This window comes from Chelonia mydas, chromosome 7 (genome assembly GCF_015237465.2).
Source record: "Chelonia mydas isolate rCheMyd1 chromosome 7, rCheMyd1.pri.v2, whole genome shotgun sequence".
In the NCBI taxonomy this organism is placed as follows: domain Eukaryota; kingdom Metazoa; phylum Chordata; order Testudines; family Cheloniidae; genus Chelonia; species Chelonia mydas.
Window position 1 is genome coordinate 632,577 of NC_057853.1, and position 19,734 is coordinate 652,310.

Below are 19,734 nucleotides of genomic sequence, written 5' to 3' on the forward strand. Positions count from 1 at the left end.
AGGAACTGGGATTGTTTAGTCTGCGGAAGAGAAGAATGAGGGGGGATTTGATAGCTGCTTTCAACTACCTGAAAGGGGGTTCCAAAGAGGATGAATCTAGACTGTTCTCAGAGGTAGCTGATGACAGAACAAGGAGTAATGGTCTCAAGTTGCAGTGGGGGAGGTTTAGGTTGGATATTAGGAAAAACTTTTTCACTAGGAGGGTGGTGAAACACTGCAATGGGTTACCTAGGAAGGTGGTGGAATCTCCTTCCTTTTGAGGTTTTTAAGGTCAGGCTTGACAAAGCCCTGGCTGGGATGATTTAGTTGGGGATTGGTCCTGCTTTGAGCAGGGGGTTGGACTAGATGACCTCTTGAGGTCCCTTCCAACCCTGATATTCTATGATTCTATGATCCCTTTCAAAGGGTCCTCTGCTCCTGTTAACCTGCCAGGAGAAGGGAAGGTTGGCCTAGCCCAGAAGAGAGGGCTGGAGTGGCTGACAGGCTGGTGGTGTCAGGGCACTCTCAGTCCTGGGCGCCCCAAGAACTGTCACAGTGGCATTGGTGGCAGGATCTGTACCCTGTTTACTAGCTAACCAAAGGCCATGCTCCCAGCACTTATAAACCAGTTACTGAGAGACTAAAGAGTGAGAAGGAAAGAAAAGGTTACAGTTTCTTGTTTTCTGTTTATTTCAGGTAAGGGACTAGAGTGCCAGAAAAGGCAGGATGAGCAGAGAAATACATGCTAAACCTACCAGAAAGCGATTAGAAGGGTTTTGTGCAGAACACTGCTTATTATCTGCAGGAAAAAATATGGATGTGTTAAAAACCTTCCTCATGGAATATGATAAGCAGCACGAAGGGCAGCCAAATTTCCCGAGGGTGCCTAAAGACTCAGGGAACCTGCCTGAGACCACCCGTTTTGTCAACCCCAGAGCCAGGAGAGAACTGTGCAAGCTGGACCTAGCATGAAAAGAGCGTGTGTGAAAAGGCAGAGAATGGAGATGGAAAGAAAGAGGCAGGCAGGCAAAGACAGGGCTGGTGTAGCCCAGAGGAGAGGGCTGGAGTGGCTGACAGGCAGGTGGTGTTAAGGAGCCCACACTCCGTCACCACAGGCGAGACTCCCTCTGGCTGGAGGCAGGGGTAACAAGGGGACTCAATCCCAGGTGCCCCAAGAACTGTCACAGTATCTCCCTGCTAGCCACAGGTGGCAAAAGCCTGGCCCATATTTCAATCAACTGGCTTGTCAAAATAGTATCGGAGAAGTTTCCAGCAGAGAGTGAGTGTGGATTTAGGTCAAATCAGAGCACCACAGGCATGATCTTTGTTCTGAGACAGATTCAGGAAAAGTGTATCGAACAATACATGGACCTGTATGATGTCTTATTTCTCTAAAAAATGCATTTGACACTACGCAGAAATGGCCTCTGGAAAATTCTAGAAAAGTTTGGCTCTCCCACCAAATCTGTTAGCCTCATACATCAACACCACAAAGATATGACTGCTCAATACTCTCAGATGGTGGCCTTTTATAAACGATTACCCATATCTAATGGGGTGAAACAAGGCTGCGTGCTGGCACCAACACTGTTTGGTCTCTTCTTTGCAGTCAGTCTGAATTATGCAACAGGCAACCTTAAAAAGGGGGGCCTACGTAAGTTACAGGATTGATGGAAATCTCTTTGGTCTCCAAAGGCTTTCAGCAAAGACAAAGTTCTTGAGGAATTCATGTGTGAAGTCCTTTTTTAGATGATTGTGGTCTACTTAGTTATACTGAAAGTGATCTACAGCTTATCCTTGACAGGTTCTCAAAAGCAACTGAACAGTCTGAACTCACCATCAGCCTGGAAGAAACTGAAGTCCTCTTCCAACCAGCTCCATCAACCATTACCATGGAGCCAGACTCACTGCTGATGGTACAGAACCAAAGAGCATGTAAAGAGCTTGATACCTTGACAGTACTATCTCAAGTGACAGTTTCCTGAGTCAAGAAATATCATAGAATATGAAAGACAAGTCAGGCCTTCAGAAGATTTCACCATAGGATACTTAAGCTGCACACCAAACAGTCAACAAAATGGAAGATACGCAATGCAGCAGTGATCAGACCTTTTTACGTGGGTGTGAAACATGGACTGTTTACTGCAGACCCATTAAGCAACTTGGAAGAATTTCACATGTGCTGTCTCTGATCTGTTATAAATGTCCATTAGCAAGACAAAGTCTAAAACATTAACATCCTTGAAAGAGCAAAACTAACCACCATTTAAGCAATGATCATCTGTCCATTTTGCTGAGCTTTGATAGACAGATCGTGTTACCAGAACAGGCGATAACAGACTCTTGAAAAATGTTTTCTATGATGAGCTGAAACTCAGAAAGCACAGGAGGCTTGGTCAATGAAAACACTTTAAAGATACCCTTAACAGAATCTCACCTCTTGCAGCATAAATACTGGCAACTTCGATGACACAGCCGCAGACAGATCTGAATGGAGAACAACTATCAATAAGGGCTGTAAACACTTTGAGGAAGGCAGATACACACACATTAAAAAAAAAAAAAAGATTGTAAAAAGGGCTAGGCATCATGCTAAGTCTTCAGTGGGAGCCCTGCATAAAACCCTAAGAACGGCCCCACTAGGTCAGATCAATGGCCTCAGTGCCCTGTCTCTGACAGTGGCCAGTGCCAGATACTTCTGAGGGAATAAACAGAACAGGACAGTTTATCGACCAATCCATCCCCTGTTGTCCAGCCCCAGCTTCTGGCAGTCAGTGATTTAGGGACACCCAGAGCATGGGATTGGATCCCTGACCATCTTGGTCTAATAGCCATTGATAGACCTATCCTCCATAAACTTATCTAATTGTTTATGAACCTAGTTATACTTTTGGCCTTCACAACATCCCCTGGCAATGAGTTCCACAGGTAGACTGTGTGTTGTGTGAAGAAATGCTTCCTTTTGTTTATTTTAAACCTGCCGCCTATTAATTTCATTGGGTGACCCCAGTTTGTGTGTTATGGGTAAATGAAGGGCTAAATGACATTTCCCTATTCATTTTCTCCACACCATTCCTGATTTTGTCATATCTCCCCCTTGACATCTCTTTTCTAAACTGAACAGTCCCAGTTCTTTTAATCTCTCCTCTTACAGAAGCTGTTCCATACCCCTAATCATTTTTGTTGCCCTTCTCTGTACTTTTCCCAGTTCTAATATATTCTTTTTTGAGATGGGGCAACCAGAACTGCATGCAGTATTCAAGGTATGGGTGTATCATGGATTTATTTAGTGGCATTATGATAATAAGACAGAAAATATCTGTCCCTTTCCTAATGACTCCTAACATTCTGTTAGCTTTTTAGATTGCTATTATACATTGAACAGGTGTATTTAGAGAACTATCCATGATTACTCCAAGATCCCTTTCTTGAGTGATAACAGCTAATTTAGACGCCATCATTTTGTATGTATAGTTGGGATTATGTTTTCCAATGTGCATTACTTTGCATGTATCAACATTGAATTTCATCTGCCATTTTGTTGCCCAGTCACCCAGTTTTGTGAGATCCCTTTGTAGCTTTAGTTAAGTCCAAAGCTGACTTCAATCTTGAGTAATTTAGTGTCATCTGCAAACTTTGCCACCTCACTGTTTGCCTCTTTTTCCAGATCATTTATGAATACGTTGAACAGCACTATTCCCAGTACAGATCCTTGAGGGACATCACTATTTACCTCTCTCCCTTCTGAAAACTGACCATTTATTCCTACCCTTTGTTTCCTACCTTTTAACAGTTACTGATCCATGAAAGGACCTTCCCTCTTATCCCATGACTCCTTATTTTGCTTAAGAGCCTTTGGTGAGGGACTTTGTCAAAGGCTTTCTGAAAGTCCAAGTACACTATATCCACTGGACATCCTTGTCGACCTGCTCGCTGACTCCTGTCAAAGATTTCTAATAGATTGGTGAGGCATGGTTTCCCTTTACAAAAGCTGTGTTGACTCTTCCCTAACATATCATGTTCATCTATGTGCCTGATAATTCTGTTCTTTTACTGTAGTTTCAACCAGTTTGCCTGGTACTGAAGTTAGTCTTACTGGCCTGTAATTGCCAGGAATGCCCCTGGAGCGTTTTAAAAAAAAACTGGTGTCACATTAGCTATGCGCCAGTCAGAGAATAGTACAGAGGGTGATTTCAGCGAATGGTTACCTACTAGAGTTAGTAGTTTTGCAATTTCATATTTGAGTTTCTTTAGAACTCTGGGGTGATATCCGTTTGCAGTCTTGGTCCTCATGGCTCAGACTGTAGAGCTACCTGAGAACACATGTGATGTCAGTGTAGGATACGATGGACAGATGTATAGTCCCTTCAGGAAGTAACTACAGCCCTGTCCCTCTGTTCTCTGGCAAGATTGCTTCCCTCTACAGGAATTGTGCATAAAATCCCATCTCCTAGAGACAGAAAGGAACTGATTTCCTGACATCGTCCATAGCATCTTTAGAAGCACAAACTCCGCAGCTTTCCCAACATCCCCTGATGCAAGCTGCAGATGTCCGGGATTCCCCCCTAGGATTCTTCCGTTTTTATGGAATAATCTCCAGACTACTCCCTGGCCTCAGCATGTGCATAAACCCTCTCAGCTGGCCTCTACTTTCTGAGGGGCCATGCTGCTCTTGGAGATGCCAGCAGCCAGGGAGGCTGCTACTCCTGGGACCCAGATGAATTCTGAGAGCAGATAGGCAAAAGCATGAAACCAACAGAAATGTCTCTATGTTAAGTGGTGTGGTGTGAGTCACCAGGGTAGAGGGAGCAATTACAGATAAGAACTCTGCTGAGAATGATTTCTAGCATCAGTCTTTCCCCACTAAAGGTGCTGGGGAGATAACTAGTCTCTCCTGGTAACAAGGATGGGACATTGGTAAGACTGTTCTCTAACAAAATGATACAAGAACAAATGATAAATTAAAAAGAAACAAGTTCTCCCCAGGCACATGTGCCACATACAGGAGCTCTGAAGGAACATAAGAATGCATCAGCTGAGCCAGATTAAAATAAATTGTTAGACTGGAGGGTAGCAAATATTGCATCTCTGTTTAAAAATGGTACTAAAGGTGATCAGGGAATTACAGACCAGTGAGTCATAGGTCTGTACCTGGAAAATTGACTGAAATGATAATCAAATGGAATAATAAACCTAGAAGATTATGGTACAATAGGGTCTAACCAGCCAGGATTCTGCAAAGGAAAATGGTATCTTACTATTCTACCAGAATTCTTTGAACATATCAGTGATGATCTTTCAGGCAAGACCTGTCACTCACTGTGTGGCTGTGTAGCACCCAGGACAACTGGGCACAAATTGCAGTTGAAGCCTCCCGCCACTATAGGTAATGGGAAATATAAATAACAAAGGAGAATTGCTCAGCGTAACTGATTTAGACTTTGGTGAGGTCCCTCAGGAGAGGGTCTTATGGAAATTAAGCAGCAATGGAGTGAGAGGTAAAGTTCTGTCATGGATCAGAAACTGCCTAAGAGACAGAAAATGCAGCAAGTGTAAATGGTCAATTTGCATCCTAGCAAAAGGCTTTGTACTAGGACTGGTGTTTATGGTATTTTTTAGTGATTTAGAAATGGAGGTGAGCAGGGAAGTGGCAACCGTTGCAGATGACACTGTGACAATCAGCGTCCAGACAACCTTAAGGGAGGACAAGGGGTCTGAACCCCAAAGAGTAAGGAATTGAATCAAGTGGTTATATACAATGTTATTGTGTATACAAATATGTTGAGTAAGGTCTTTTATGAAAGATTATAATGTTCTGAATTTGATGGTCTTTGATATATAGACAGATACATATAGATATACACACACAGAGGATGGCTATGAATTATGTATTTATATGGAATAGTATGTTCATGACCAGTGCTATGACTTCAAGTATACCTCACAGCATGGAGGGGTTCCTCCCAAGCCAGGTGTTTACATGAAACTAACTTCACATACCCATCCATTGTCCAGCCAGGAAAAGACAATGGTGGACCATTAGAGTTAATGGGAAAACACTGAAGGACAACAGAAACGGAAGGCCAGCATCTCAATGGGCTGCTGTCTGTGAAACACTAGATACCCATCTAGGACAGAGGGCATGCTGCAAAACTGTTTAGAGTCGATAGGTAATTTGGAAAAGGAAATTTAGCTAATATAGAAGTGTAAAGCCTGAGGTTGTCTTGGTTTATTTTCTGTGTAACCAGTGGGTGTTTGCTTTTCCTTATCAGTTCATCTCTGAATCGATGATTTTTCTATTACATGAACTGTGTTTATCTATACCCCAATCAGGTCTCTGTTTTCCAAACAGTGTGAAGGGTCTATCCCAAAGTGAACAGATAACTGGGGGGGGCTGTTTTCACACTTTTGAGAAGGTGATGACACAGTCCCAGTGTCTGATAGTTAAGAACTGAGGTAGACGTATTTGGGGATCATCCAGACTGGAACAGGTGTTGGTGTCACCAGGCAAGGCGTAACGAAGCTAGTGGAAGCCAAGGTGAGACTTTTGTGCTTCTAGGCTGGCTACTGGAGTCAGGGCTCTGAGCCATAGCAGCACAGCATTAAGGCACCCAGGGTTACAGGGCAGGTGGTGACCGACCCCTTTATTGGTCTGGATGATCCCAAAATTGTCATAGTCACAAAATTATTTAAATTAGTTAAGATAGTGAAGACTGAAAGGAGCCTTTAAGGGATTAACCCAACAAGGGGAATGGAGAACTTGATGGCAGATTAAAGTCTCCATGTGCAGCCGCAGTGAACAAGGGCCTAGGTGTGCTCGTGATGAATCAATGGAAGCTCTGTTCTGTGTGCAGCCGCAGTGAACAAGCAAATAAACAGGTGGGATGCGCAAGGATGAAAAAGCCTCCTCTGGGATGCTGTGATCAGTGCTAGACCCCACGTCTCCGCCAGAAAGCAGCAGGAATCAAGGGGCTCGGGCAGAGGCAACGCGAATGGTCTGGGACTGGAAAGCCCCCAGGCAGAGAGCCTGAAACACTTGGGCCTGTCTCGATTAGAGAAGAGACAAGGGGGGAGCTGATTAAGGTGGCCTGGACAATGAATGGGCTAGAAAAGGCAGAGTGGGCACTGCCGTTCTTCCTCTGTCCTGACAGGAGAACCGGGGCATTTCAGGACACTGACAGGTAGCACGTTTAAAACTGAGAAAAGAAACACTTTTTCACACAATGTGCAATGGAGATGAAATAACATTCTGTTCCAATTTTGACCTTTTTAAAAATGTTTCTCCAATCAAATTAACAATGGATTTCATTTTGAAAGCTCATTCTGAAATGTTACCTGCTGAGAGTGTTGAAATGGGACATTTCAGCATTATGATAACGCTTCCTTTCGAGAAGAGGGGGCTAATTGATCAAATTAATGAACACGACTTTTTTGTCAAAGAACTGTAATGAAACCCTTCCAAGCAGCTCTGGTATTGAGCTCTTGGGGAGGACTAGGGCCTGGGTTGGGTGTGGAACAGTTGGGTTAGGTGTAAATTATGGCTGTTTTAAAGCTGTGTGTTTTCTGTAGGCACTCTTGTTGCAGAGTGCTCTCCGTGCATGCTGCTCAAGAAATGCGTCCTGGCTCTTGTCCCCCTCACTGCCCAGCCTTGAGCCCCTTCTCCCCTGCTTCAGTGGTGTGGTTGAATGTGGAATCGTTAAAGCATGTACTCGACATACATTTAGAAAGATCTCAGGATCCCAGCCGCAGGATGCAGGGGAGCCTCCTGAACCAGATGACTGCTCCACCCCGCTTTGCCCCTCTCAGCCTGACCACGAGAGGCTGCCCAGTCTGCTCTGCTGCCTGCTTAATGGAGCAATGTTCACAAGAAAGGATCCCATGTGCAGCCCTTGAAATGCACATGGCTTCCCAGTGTAATTAAGAGGCACCCCTAGGGAGGATTGTTGCTGTCTTTGAAGGAGTGACAGGGCTGTCCTTAGGGCGTGGGAGGCCCTGCTGGTACCAAAGACTAACAGTTGTTCTGCGATCTTTAGGTGAACGCTCTCCCGTGCATGACAGCAAAGGGTGGCCAAGCCCCGACTGCCATCACTGGCTGTTATGTACCGGTTGGTCAGTGCTTTGCCTCTGCAGTGAGCCAGGGAGCGCTCAGGATTCCTTGGTTAATATATGCCCTTGGAATCAGAAGGACTAAGTGTTTTGCGCCATTGGAAAGCATTTGTTTTTAACTGTGACTGTCTAAGGGGATGACACTCTGCATGTGAACTACAAAAAGACAGGCGCCTGATGTGTCTGTTTAGGCAGCTGTTCAGTCTCCCACCCTCAGTCCAGACTTGAGGACCAAGTCCCCTCTCTACCACGCTGGCTGGCAGCTCTCCCATTGCTCCTTGGGATCCCTGTAGAGATGGCACTGGGGTGTGTTCCTGTGCAGAGGGGATCCCTTCTGAGTGTTGTAGATAATTTGTGAGCCTTTTGTTGGGCCAGGCTATAAATAAATACTGCCTTTTAAACTCAAAATCTTCAACAATAGCTTCTACCTCCTGACATAAACATCACTGATTCAGGAAATAAGACCTTCCACCCTCCTCTGCTCTGCCAGCACTCCAGCCAGAGCCCCCGAGAAAAGGTACGTGCTATTTCTGTATCTCCTGATGAAAGCAGCAGCAGAAATGCACAGGAGGGGGCTGCTGGAGGATTTTCTGCTGAGCTAGTATGTCCGACTGTATCTAGCATTAGTGTTTTTTGCCAGCACCTGTGTGCAAGTAACCAGTTCCCTGTCTGTTCTTCACAAATATAGACACACAAACATATAGTGGCCTCTAACACTGTTGCCAGCTCTTCTTTTCCCCTGGCATCTAGTGAGTGCCAACCTTCTAGTGTGTGTTAGCACCACAGTGAGCTCTGCACAAAGATTCTTACTCCAGCTTCCATCCATTTTCCCACTCCCATCCTATCAGCTTGACCTGGCTCAGTTTGCAAGTTGAGCTAACCTGATTCCTTTGGAATGCAGTGGTACAGAGGGCACCTGACCTTCCCTAAGTTCCTTGATGTAAACTTGTAATGAAGCAATAATTTGCATAGACATACTCTTAGAGCCCATGGGATGGGGGAGGGAGGGGAGCCTCTGGCTCCTCTTTGGTGCCACCTGGAGGCAGTGGTAAAAAAAATCCTGTCCTTGGAGAGGGCTGAAGGACTCTGGAGCCCTGCAGCAGGAACAAGCCAGCCCCGGAGGCAAGGTGGGGTTCCTGGGGCTTTGTTTGGACTCTCCTTTCCCACAAAACGAGGTACCTTTTCCTGGGTTTGACCAGAAGACTGGACCCCAAATCACCTCACTACACCCACCCAGGAAGGCTCTCGTCAGGGAAGAAACTGAGCCTGCAACTGCATATCCACGCCGGGGAGATGTAAGTGATTGTTCCATGCCTGTTTGCCTTAAGAGGCATTCCAGCATAAATGCATACCCTAGCTCTGAGGCTCTGGAAAGTGGATCTGGTCCCTTTGGGTGCAGAAATACCAGTCATTTAAGCAGCGGCTTTCAAAGCTGCAAAAAAGAACTGCTGTGGGGGTGAATCCTTCCAAAAGGTTCCTTTTCACAGGTACAGAGGAAGCTGTCCCCCCCCCATCCCCCGCCAGCACCCATGCCTCATGGAGGGTTTCATTCTGGCAATGCAGTGATATTGCCTTGGTGTAGCTTGGCTAGTGGCTGATACTACTCAGTGGCTGTGTCTCAGTGTTTGACAATAGATGATACCCATTTGCTTTCTGGAGGGGAGGGCCTGTCTGAGAGATGTCAGTGCAGCCTGGGAAAGTGGGTTATGGCCTCGTTGAGGAGGGGGAACCTCTGGCACTCAGTTTGCTCCTGCTCTTGGGGGAACATAAGGCCCCCATGGTTTCCCCAGGGCAGGGGTTGCCCCTGGGATGCAGTACGCTGCTCATCCTCTTGACAGCAGGGTCAAATGAACAGCATGGAGCAGTCACAGGGCTGTTGTGTGAGCAATTGCCCACTCTAGCTTGGCAGCTAAGGCAGTCCTTGAGTGTGCTTCCTCTGCTTTGTTTGGCCCAGCAAGGGGGTGTAACCCCTTAGCTGCCCAGCTGGACATATGCCTCCCAGCACAGCTTCTTGAACACTAAATCATGATGAGACTAATATAATTAACTCCAAAGTGCAACAGGTAAGGCCAATCAAATGGCCAATGAAATGACCCTGTACAAACAAGACTGACCCGTATTTCTCAGACTTCCCATCTGGTGTCATCTAGGGCCTGCATACTATGGCAGACAGAAGGTAGACTGCTAGGAAGGAGGACTAATGGGGATACACTTTCAGATGTGGGCTCTAATTTTTTTGTCCACACTGAATCATGGGGACAAGCAGTAGAACGTAGACGTCTGCCTAGCTGGCTGCCTCTGCTGCCTTCTGCCCACAATTGATTGTGAGCACAAAATCAGAGGCCTGCTTGAGGCCCTTTTGAAAACGGAGCTATCGAGTGATGCTGCTGATGTTCTATTGCCCATATGTGTCTGGAAGACTGGCTAAGGAACATTCTGCTACTTCAGCATTCAGAAGTGGCTCTATGGATTAGCGCAACGAACCCAACAGACAGTAGGAGATGCATGTTGTCAACTTGTCGTGGACTTTGGGGATTGCCACACATGATGGAGCTGGATTCCAATGGTAAGTCTGGGGGCTAAAGCCCATGGGGCTGGTTTGAAGTATCATATGCTCTTAAACATTAGTATCAAATACCAGGAGACAATTGTTATTTCAAACACAAAAGAATAAAATTTTAAATTTTCCAACTCTGTTTCTGGGAGGAAGACGGGAATGCTCAAGGCCTGTTGATCGCCTATTGTTCCTGTAATGCTGCTATGGCTTCCGGGTACAAGAAATTCCTGTTCCGTGATCCTTGGGTGTCACCAATGTGCCAGGGCATCTTATAAGCATTTCTAAGTGTCCCCAACTCCACTGGTCACAGGGGAGGTGGTCAATATGTAGACTCTGGAGGTAAGACATTGAAAATATCAATCCAGCTATCTTAGTCCCCTTTTCCGTCTGCTGCATATAAGCACCTTCCCTCTCTGCCCTTCTGCCAGTCAAATGGCCTGGTGGCTCCCTCCACGTCAGATGCAGTTGAGGCCAAACTACTTGCAGCCTAATTCAGATTGTCTGGCCTCCATTCTACCCCTTTAGGAACTTCCTCTGTTGTTAGTAGTTATGTATCCAGATGATAGTAGTGCCCATAACGGGCCAGTTACTTCCCAGACAGATAAGTCCCTCCCCAGAGAGCTCACAGGTTAAGGTGACAAGTAACACATGAAGGGTGGGGAAGAGGAGTAAAACATGCACTCTATTTCTTTTCAAATAAGTATCAGTTCTGTCCCACAGATCTTTCTATTCACACAGCTGGGAAGGAACGGCAGCCTCTGTTGCCAGATGTGGTGTTGTGGGGCAATATAGGACACTGTCACTCATACAACTGTTGTAGCTGGTTTTATAACAGAGAAGGATTTAGCAAAATCTCCAGTTCTGTGTTACTGGGATTGTGAGCAGGGCAGATGGCTGGGTTTCTGTTTGTGATGAAGTAGAGTCTTTCCTCTTAATTAGATCCAGTTTCCTCATAGGGGGCAGTGGTTTTTGAGCTGGGCCTTCTGTGAAGCCTTAATTAAACCTTTTCCTGATTACTGTCAAGTAATCAGACACTGGAGGTTTAACCCTTTTGCTAAAAGAGGCGCTGTCTCCTGGATTCAGACTATTCTCTCTCTCAATATGTCCCCCTTCCCCCACCCACTTTGTGACCCAGGTTTCCTCTGCTGTGTCTGAAGCAAATGACAAGTCACTCACAGATTGCACCCATGTGTTTCCCAGGATTAATGTAACAAGCTGGAATCCCTAGTTATGCAGCTTCCCACTCAGAAATGCATCTTCAAGGAGATCAGAATAAACTTATGTGAAACTCTGTCAGTGGTACTAGAAGAACATAAGAATGGCCATACCGTAGTGTCTGTTCCCAAATGCTTCTAAGGGAGTGAACAGTACAGGGCAATTTATTGAATGATCCAGCCCTTGGTGTCCAGTTCTAGCTTCTGGCAATCAGGCTTAGAGGCACCCAGAGCATGGGGTTGCATGCCTGATCATCTTGGCTGATAGCCATTGATGGACCCATCCTCCAAGAACGTATCTTGGTTTTTTCTGAAAAGCCAGTTATATTTTTGGCCTTCACAACATCTCCTGGCAAAGGGTTCCACAGGTTGACTGTGCGTGTGTGAAAAAGTACTTCCTTTTGTTTATTTTAAACCTGCCGCCTATTAATTTCATTGGGTGACCCCTGGCTTGTGTGTTATGGGAAGGGATAAATAACACTTCGTTATTCACTTTCTCCACACCAGTCATGATTTTATAGACCTCTCTCATATCCCCCCTTAGTCGTCTCTTTTCTGAGCTAAAATGTCCCAGTCTTATTAATCTCTCCATCTATGGACGCTGTTCCATACCTCTGATCATTTTTGTTGCCTTTCTTTGTATTTTTTCTAATTCTAATATAACTTTTTTGAGATGGGGCGACCAGAGTTGCATGGAGATTCAAGGTATGGGTGTACTATGGATTTATATAGTGGCATTTTCCATCTTATTCTCTGTCCCTTTCCTAATGGTTCCTAACATTCTGTTAGTTATTTTGACTGCTGCTGCAAATTGAGTGGATGTTTTCAGAGAACTCTCCACAATGACTCCAAGAGCTCTCTCTCTCAAATGGTAACAGCTAATTCAGACCCCATTGTATGTAGCGTTGGGATTATGTTTTCCAGTATGTATTACTTTGCATTTATCAACATTGAATTTCATCTGCCGTTTTGTTGCCCAGTCACCTGGTTGTGAGATCCCTTTGTAACTCTTCACAGTCAGCTTTGGACTTGACTATCTTGAGTAATTTAGTGTCATCTGCACATTTTGCTACCTCATAGTTTACCCCTTTTTCCAGATCATTTATGAATATGTTGAACAGCACTGGTCCCAGTACAGACCCCTTGGGGACACTACTATTTACCTCTCTCCATTCTGAAAACTGACCATGTATTCCTGCCCTTTGTTTCCTATCTTTTAACTAGTTACTGATCCATGAGAGGACTCTTATCCCATGACTCCTTACTTTGCTTAAGAATTTTTGGTGAGGGACTTTGTCAAAGGCTTTCTGAAAGTCCAAGTACACTGTAGTCATCCACACATTTGTTGATGCCCTCAAAGAATTCTGATAGATTGGTGGGGCAGGATTTCCCTTGACAAAAGATGGGTTGACTCTTCCCCACCAAATCGTGTTCATCTATGTGCCTGATCATTCTGTTCTTTACTATAGTTTCAGCCAGGTTGCCCGGTACTGAAGCTAGGCTGACTGGCCTGTAATTGCCGGGATCGCTTCTGGAGCCTTTTTTTAAAAATCAGTGTCACATTAGCTATCGACCAATCATCTGGTACAGAGGCTGATTTAAGTGATGGGTTACACACCACAGTTAGTATTTCCTTGATTTCATATGAGTTCCTTCAGAATTTATGAGTGAATACCATCTGGTCCTGGTGACTTCTTACAGTTTAATTTATCAGTTTGTTTCAAAACTTCCTCTATAGACACCTCAGTCCAGGACAGTTCCTCAGCTTTGTCACCTAAAAGGAATGGCTCAGGTATGGGAATCTCCCTCTCATCCTCTGCAGTGAAGCCCGATGCAAAGAATTCATTTAACGTCTGTGCAATGGCCTTGTCTTCCTTGAATACTCCTTGCACACCTCAATCATCCTGTGGGCCCACAGACTGGCAAGCTTCCTGCTTCTGATGTACTTAAAAACATTTTTTTTTGCTGTTAGCTTTTGAGTCTTTTGCTTGTTGCTCTTCAAATTCTTTTGTGACCTGCCTAATTATACTTTTACACTTGACTTGCCAGAGTTTATGCGCCTTTCTACTTTCCTTAGTAGGGTTTCACTTCAAATTTTTAAAAGATGTCTTTTTGTCTCTAACTGCCTCTTTTACTTTGTTTAGCCATGGTGATGTTTTTGGGGGTTTCTTTGGTCCTCTTACTGGTTGGTTATTTATTTATTTATTTATTTGATACATTTAGTTTGAGCCTTTATTATTATATTTTTTTTAAACTTCCATGCAGTTTGCAGGCATTTCACCCTTGTGACTGTTCCTTTTAATTTCCATTTAACTAGCCTCCTCATTTTTGTATAGGTCCCCTTTTTGAAGTTAAATGGTACTGTGGTGGGATTCTTTGGTATTTTTCCCCCTAAAAGGATGTTAAATTTAATTACATTATGGTCGCTATTACTGAGCAGTTCAGCTACATTCCCCTCTTGAACCAGGTCCTGTTTACCACTTAGGACTAAATCAAGAATTGCCTCTCCCCTTGTGGGTTCCAGGACAAGCTGCTCCAAGAAGCCGTCATTAATGGTGTCTAGAAATTTTATCTCTGCCTCCTATCCTGAGCTGACATGTACCCAATCAAAATGGAGATAGCTGAAATCCCCCAATATTATTGGGCTTTCTGTTTTTGAAGCCTCTCTAATCTCCCTGACCATTTCACAGTCACCAGCACCATCCTGGTCAGGTGGCTGGCAGTATATTCCTACTGCTCTACTCTTATTTAAGCATGGGATTTCTATCCATAGAGATTCTATGGTGTAGTTTGATTCATTTAATATTTTTATTATATTTGACCCTTTCTTTCACATATGGTGCCACTCCCCCAAAAGTCCAACCTACTCTGTTATTCCTACATATTTGGCATGCTGGTATTACCGTGCCCCATTGATTATCATTGTTCCACCAAGTTTCTGTGATGCCTGTTATATCAATATCCTCATTTAACACCAAGCACTCAAATTCACCCATCTTATTATTTAAACTTCTTGCATTTATATAGAAGTACTTATAAAATGTGTCAATATTCAGTTGTCTGCCTTCATGTGATATAATGAATTGGACTTTTTTTCATTTGACTTTCTCTTCAGCTCTTACCTGCACGTCCAGCCCATCTATCCTCTTCTCTTTACTAGAATATAGAATATCCCCTCCCCTAAAGGGTCCAATCCATGTGCTCCTTTGCACCTGTTGGCTTTCCCTCAGGCCTTAGTTTAAATACTCCTCTATGACCTTCTTAATTTTACATTCCAGCAATTTGGTTCTGTTTTGGTTTAGGTGGAGCTTATCCTTCTTGTCTAGGCTCCTCCATTCCCAAAAGGTTCCTCAGTTCCTAATAAAATTAAACCCCTCCTCCAAACACCATTGTCTCATCCACTCATTAAGACCCTGCAGTTCTGCCGGTCTAACTGGCCCTGAGCATGGAACTGGAAGCATTTCAGAGAATGCTACTATAGAGGTCCTGGACTTCAATCTCTTACCTAGCAGCCAAAACTTGGCCTCCAGGATTTCTCTCCTACCTATCCCTATGTCATCCCTATGTATCACAACCACTGGGGCTGCACATAAGTCTGTCTAGTTGTCTCCAGAGGTCCACAACCTTCACACCCAGCAGGCAATTCACCATGCGCTTCTTCTGGTCATCACAAACCCAACTACCTAGATTTCTAATAATCAAATCCCCCATTACTATTACCTGTCTCTTCCTAATAACAGGGATCCCCCCCCACCCCGGAGAGCTACTATGACATCATCTGTAAGGAGGGTCCAAACTACGGGATCATTTTTCTCCACTCCAGCTTGATGTTCTCCTTCTCTGAGACTCTCCTCCTCTTCAGCAGCACAGAGGCTGCCAGACTGGGGTGGGACTACTCTGCTGTGTCCTGGAAAGTCTTGCCTGTGTACCTGTCTCCCTTCCTCAGCTCCTCCAGCTGAGTCATTCTGGTCTCCAGAGGCTGAGTACCGGCTCTGAGGGCCATGAGCTGCTTGCATCAAATGCACACACAAGCCCCCTGCCCACAGGGTAGGTACTTAGCCAGGCTGCAATCAGTGCAATGAACTGGCTAGCCCCCACTCTGTTGCCAGGCTTCTGCACACCTGATTTGTACTCTTCCAGGTTTTCTTTCTTTCTTTGTTCTTGGGGTGGGTTGTGGGGTTTTTTTTGATGGCGGGAGAGGGTTCGCCTAAGTTTGGAGTCTGTTTATTTGGTGTATCTGGCTCTCACACTCCCTCTCTAAACTCTCTCACAACACTCCCCTGTGTGGGCTCCTGCTCACTAGCTCCAGTCCATGAGTGCATTTGAAAACCAGGTAGGAAATGAGAGCGGGCCATCTTCTCCCTTCTTGCTGCTTTCACCTGCCTACCGCCCCTTTGCCGGTGAGACTGTACAGCCTTCAGCCTCACTGCCTGCCGTGGCCTGGGAAAGGTGTGGCTTCCTTCAGCTCCCTATCTCTAGCCTTAAATGCTGCTTTACTCACGCACATCATTATCTCCTCTACTGCCCCACCCCCAACACAACTCCTCCATTTACCTCCACTATCCATAACACTGTGTCTATCAGCCAAGGCCCTGATTTGTCCTCCTCCTTCTCCAGCCCATGTCCATAACTCTGCTTAGTGCAACCTTCACACGCCCCATGGGTTTCACTGCCTCAGTTCACTCTCCATGCTTACATGATCTCCACCTGGACTACTGCACTTCCCACATCTAGAACTGCCTTCACTCCAGCATGTGGCAGCTGCCGAGACACCCCAGCTGAACCCTATGTCACTGTCTCCTCACCCACTTCAGGATCTAGTTCTAGCTCATCTGCCTTGTTTTTAAAAATAGCCCAGAGTCCAGACTAACTCCCAGGCCTTGTCTCACTCCTCCCTTCCCTCCTCTGTCTGCTTACCTAACACTGACCTGTATGCTGAGGGGGCTATGAGCCTTTGCTATGGGGCTCTGCCATCTGAACCAATCTTCCTTGTGGCTCCTTCCTCTCCTCTCAAAGCCATCGCGAGAAATCCCTCTCCTCCTCTGCAGCAGCCCCTAACTCCCTGGTCCAGGGCTCGTTTTAGTTAGCTGTCTGAAAGATGCTCCACCTGACTTCTAGGAAAGCTATGCCAGCCCAGGAAGGTCTCTTGTAAAATAGTCCATTTCCAAAAGCCCAGCTGCTCCCCCTGCCCCCGTGTTCTGATCGACTGTAACAGTAACTGCACCAGCCAGCCACCTCGCTTCCTGGATTCCCTTTGCATCGGGTGCTGTGAACTACACGTACCATACAGCAGTGGGGCCTGGATGCGTAGAGCAATTTGTAAACAGAACTGGCATCAAATAATGGCCTTCGACTCCGGACTGTTCGCAATGAGGCAGAGCTGCTCCCCCGATTCGCTGAACAGAGTTTGAAGGTACCAAGAGCGTGAATACACCGTAGCGCACTGCCTCAGAAGCCTGGGCTGAGACAAACTCTTGCAGTGAAAACCTGAGGGTTTAGCCAGACCTGCTCTCAAAGTATGTTCCGAATGTAACACACTCATTCCCTGCCCCCCCCACCTCCCGGATTCCTGTATCCTGCCCTTCCTGGGACTGATGATTGAGACCTTCAAAGCAGAGACTCTCAGTCATGCAGAATGCATCTGGTTGCCTCCCCCAGGGCCAAGGCCAGCACCAGCCTATGCCCCTGTGCCCTGTTTCCTTCTCTGCCCCCAGGCTGCTTCTGCTGCCACTTTAAGGACTTGAGCCTGGTTTTCAAACCCATTAATGGATCAGGCCTAGCATTTCCAGCCATGCCCTAACACTGCAGCTTCACTCAGAAAGCCAGGCCCCAGGGTGAAGAGCAGAACCAGGCCTGCTGGGTGCATTGACTTGAGCTTCCTGTCAGGGCTAGACTGCATCAGTCTGACAAGCCAGAGGCTGCAGCAGGACCCTCCTCAGCCTGGTGGGCAGGTGGGCGGGCAGATGGCCAAGCAGAGCCTCCCACCCTGGAGGGGAGAGAGCAGAGGCTGAGCCCACAGGGCCCCCAGGCAGCTGGAGGGCCTGGAACCATGGAACAGGGATTTATTCAGGTCTGAAATCAGTGGTCCAAATTCCTCTTTTTGTGTCAGCTTTTACTTAGCCTCTGCTGGGTCGAGAGGAGGGAAGCTATCTGCCCAGGCCCCTGCTGGGTGGGGATGGGCTGTCTCACCAGGGCCTGGCCCCCTGTAGAGTCTGAGTGGGTTGTCTTGGCAGGACCTGGCCCCTGAAGGGTGCAGTTTGGGGTGTGTTGTCTCACCAGTGTCCAGACCCCTATAGGGTCAGCGTGGGCTGTCTCACCAGGGCCTGGGTCCCTGCTGGGGGTGGGTGGACTGTCTCAGCAGGGCCTGGCCCCTGAAGGGTGGGAGTTGGGGTGGGTTTTCTCACCAGTGCCCAGACCCCTGCAAGGTCAGGGTGGGGCTGGGCTGTCTCTCCAGGGCCTGGCCCCTGCAGGGTCACCTCTGGCTGGCGCTTGGGTCACCATTCATTGCTGTAGAAATGTATCAATCCTGTATCCTTGCCTTGGGTAGGGGACAGGGACTGCAGGAAGGGGCCCCCTGTGCACAGTGGCTGGGGGCAAGGCCTGGTGTCTGGCAGCAGGGAGGGTGGGCCCAGGATGGGGGAGGGAGCACCTGCGCCCATCCCACACTGTGTCCTTCCCACCTTGGGGGCTCAGTGCCATGTCAGGAGCCAGAACCTCCCACCGTGTGCTGGGCCCCTGTGCACCCAGCCTTCGGGCCCAGGTGCCTGGCTCTCCACCACCCCTGCTGGGATGCCAAGGTCCAAGCTGGGGGAGCCGGGCAGGCCCCTGTCTGTTGCTGGAGTCTTAGGCAGTGAGGCCGGCTCCCCATCCGGCCGCACCCCGGGCAGCTGCAGGGCGCCCGGCCCCAGGGACGGCGGGTCCAATCCCCCTGGCTGAGCTCAGCCACTCGGCTGCGACCCAGACTCTGGGCAACCTGGGCAGGTGACTCTCAAACTAGTTAGCTCGGAGCTCCGGGCCAGACCCCTGGAACAGACCAGACTGCCCCGGCTGAAATGGCAGCTGGATCTGGGTGTGCACAGGGCACCCCGTTACACCGAAAGCAGCCCTTGCTCCGAGGGGAACCCCCGGCACCAAGCCAGACCCAAACCCGGCCTCTGCAGCCTGCCCGGTGGGGTTCTGCTCCCCTGCCCGGCCCGGCACAACCCCTGGAGCCGCGCCGGGAACAGCCGCGGAGCCCCCTGCCCCAGGGCCGCCCGGGCTGCTCGGGACCCTCCCCCACGGCTGTCGCCCTCTACCCGCGGAGCTAATGCTTCTCCCCGGGCGGCAGCCTGGGTAGCCCCAGCGCCGCCGGCCGAGCGAACCCCCGAGAGCCCCGGGCGAGGCTGCGTTGAGAGCCGGCGCCAGCCCGGCCCTGGCCCTGGCCCCAGCGGGCGAGCCGCGGCAGCCTACCCGCCAGCAGCTGCATCCAGGCGCAGATCTTGTAGACCGTGGCGGTGTTGCAGAAGAAGAAGAGCGCGAAGCAGGTGATGCAGCCCAGGATCAGCACCATGGAGAGCAGCACGAAGAAGGAGGCCGCCTTGAAGGCGCCCGAGGGGATGGTGCTGAAGTCGGCGAAGGAGCCGCGGCAGGCGAGCTCGCGGTTGGCCAGCCCGTTCCCCACGCAGTAGTGGAAGAGGCCGAAGTAGCCCGGCTTGGGCGTGTTGACGCTGTCCCCGATCCAGTAGGGCTGGATGAAGACCACCACGTTGATGATGGCGAAGCAGATGGTGAAGATGGCCCAGAGCACGCCGATGGCCCGCGAGTTCCGCATGTAGTTGTCATGGTAGAGCTTGGAGGCCTCCTGCGAGGGCAGCATCCTGCCGGGCCGGGGGCGGGGCG

The 19,734-nt window shown here is 47.8% G+C and overlaps 1 protein-coding gene across 3 annotated transcripts in view; it reads right to left on the minus strand.

Moving 5' to 3' along the window:
- Positions 1-19,734, minus strand: part of LHFPL4 (LHFPL tetraspan subfamily member 4) — a 65,061-nt gene extending 45,327 nt beyond the window's left edge. For all 3 annotated transcript variants that reach the window (XM_037904669.2, XM_037904668.2, XM_037904667.2), the window contains exon 1: positions 19,306-19,734. In XM_037904669.2, coding sequence (XP_037760597.1) covers positions 19,306-19,711 — 406 coding nt within the window. In that variant the 5' untranslated portion in view covers positions 19,712-19,734. The remainder of the gene's footprint in view (positions 1-19,305) is intronic.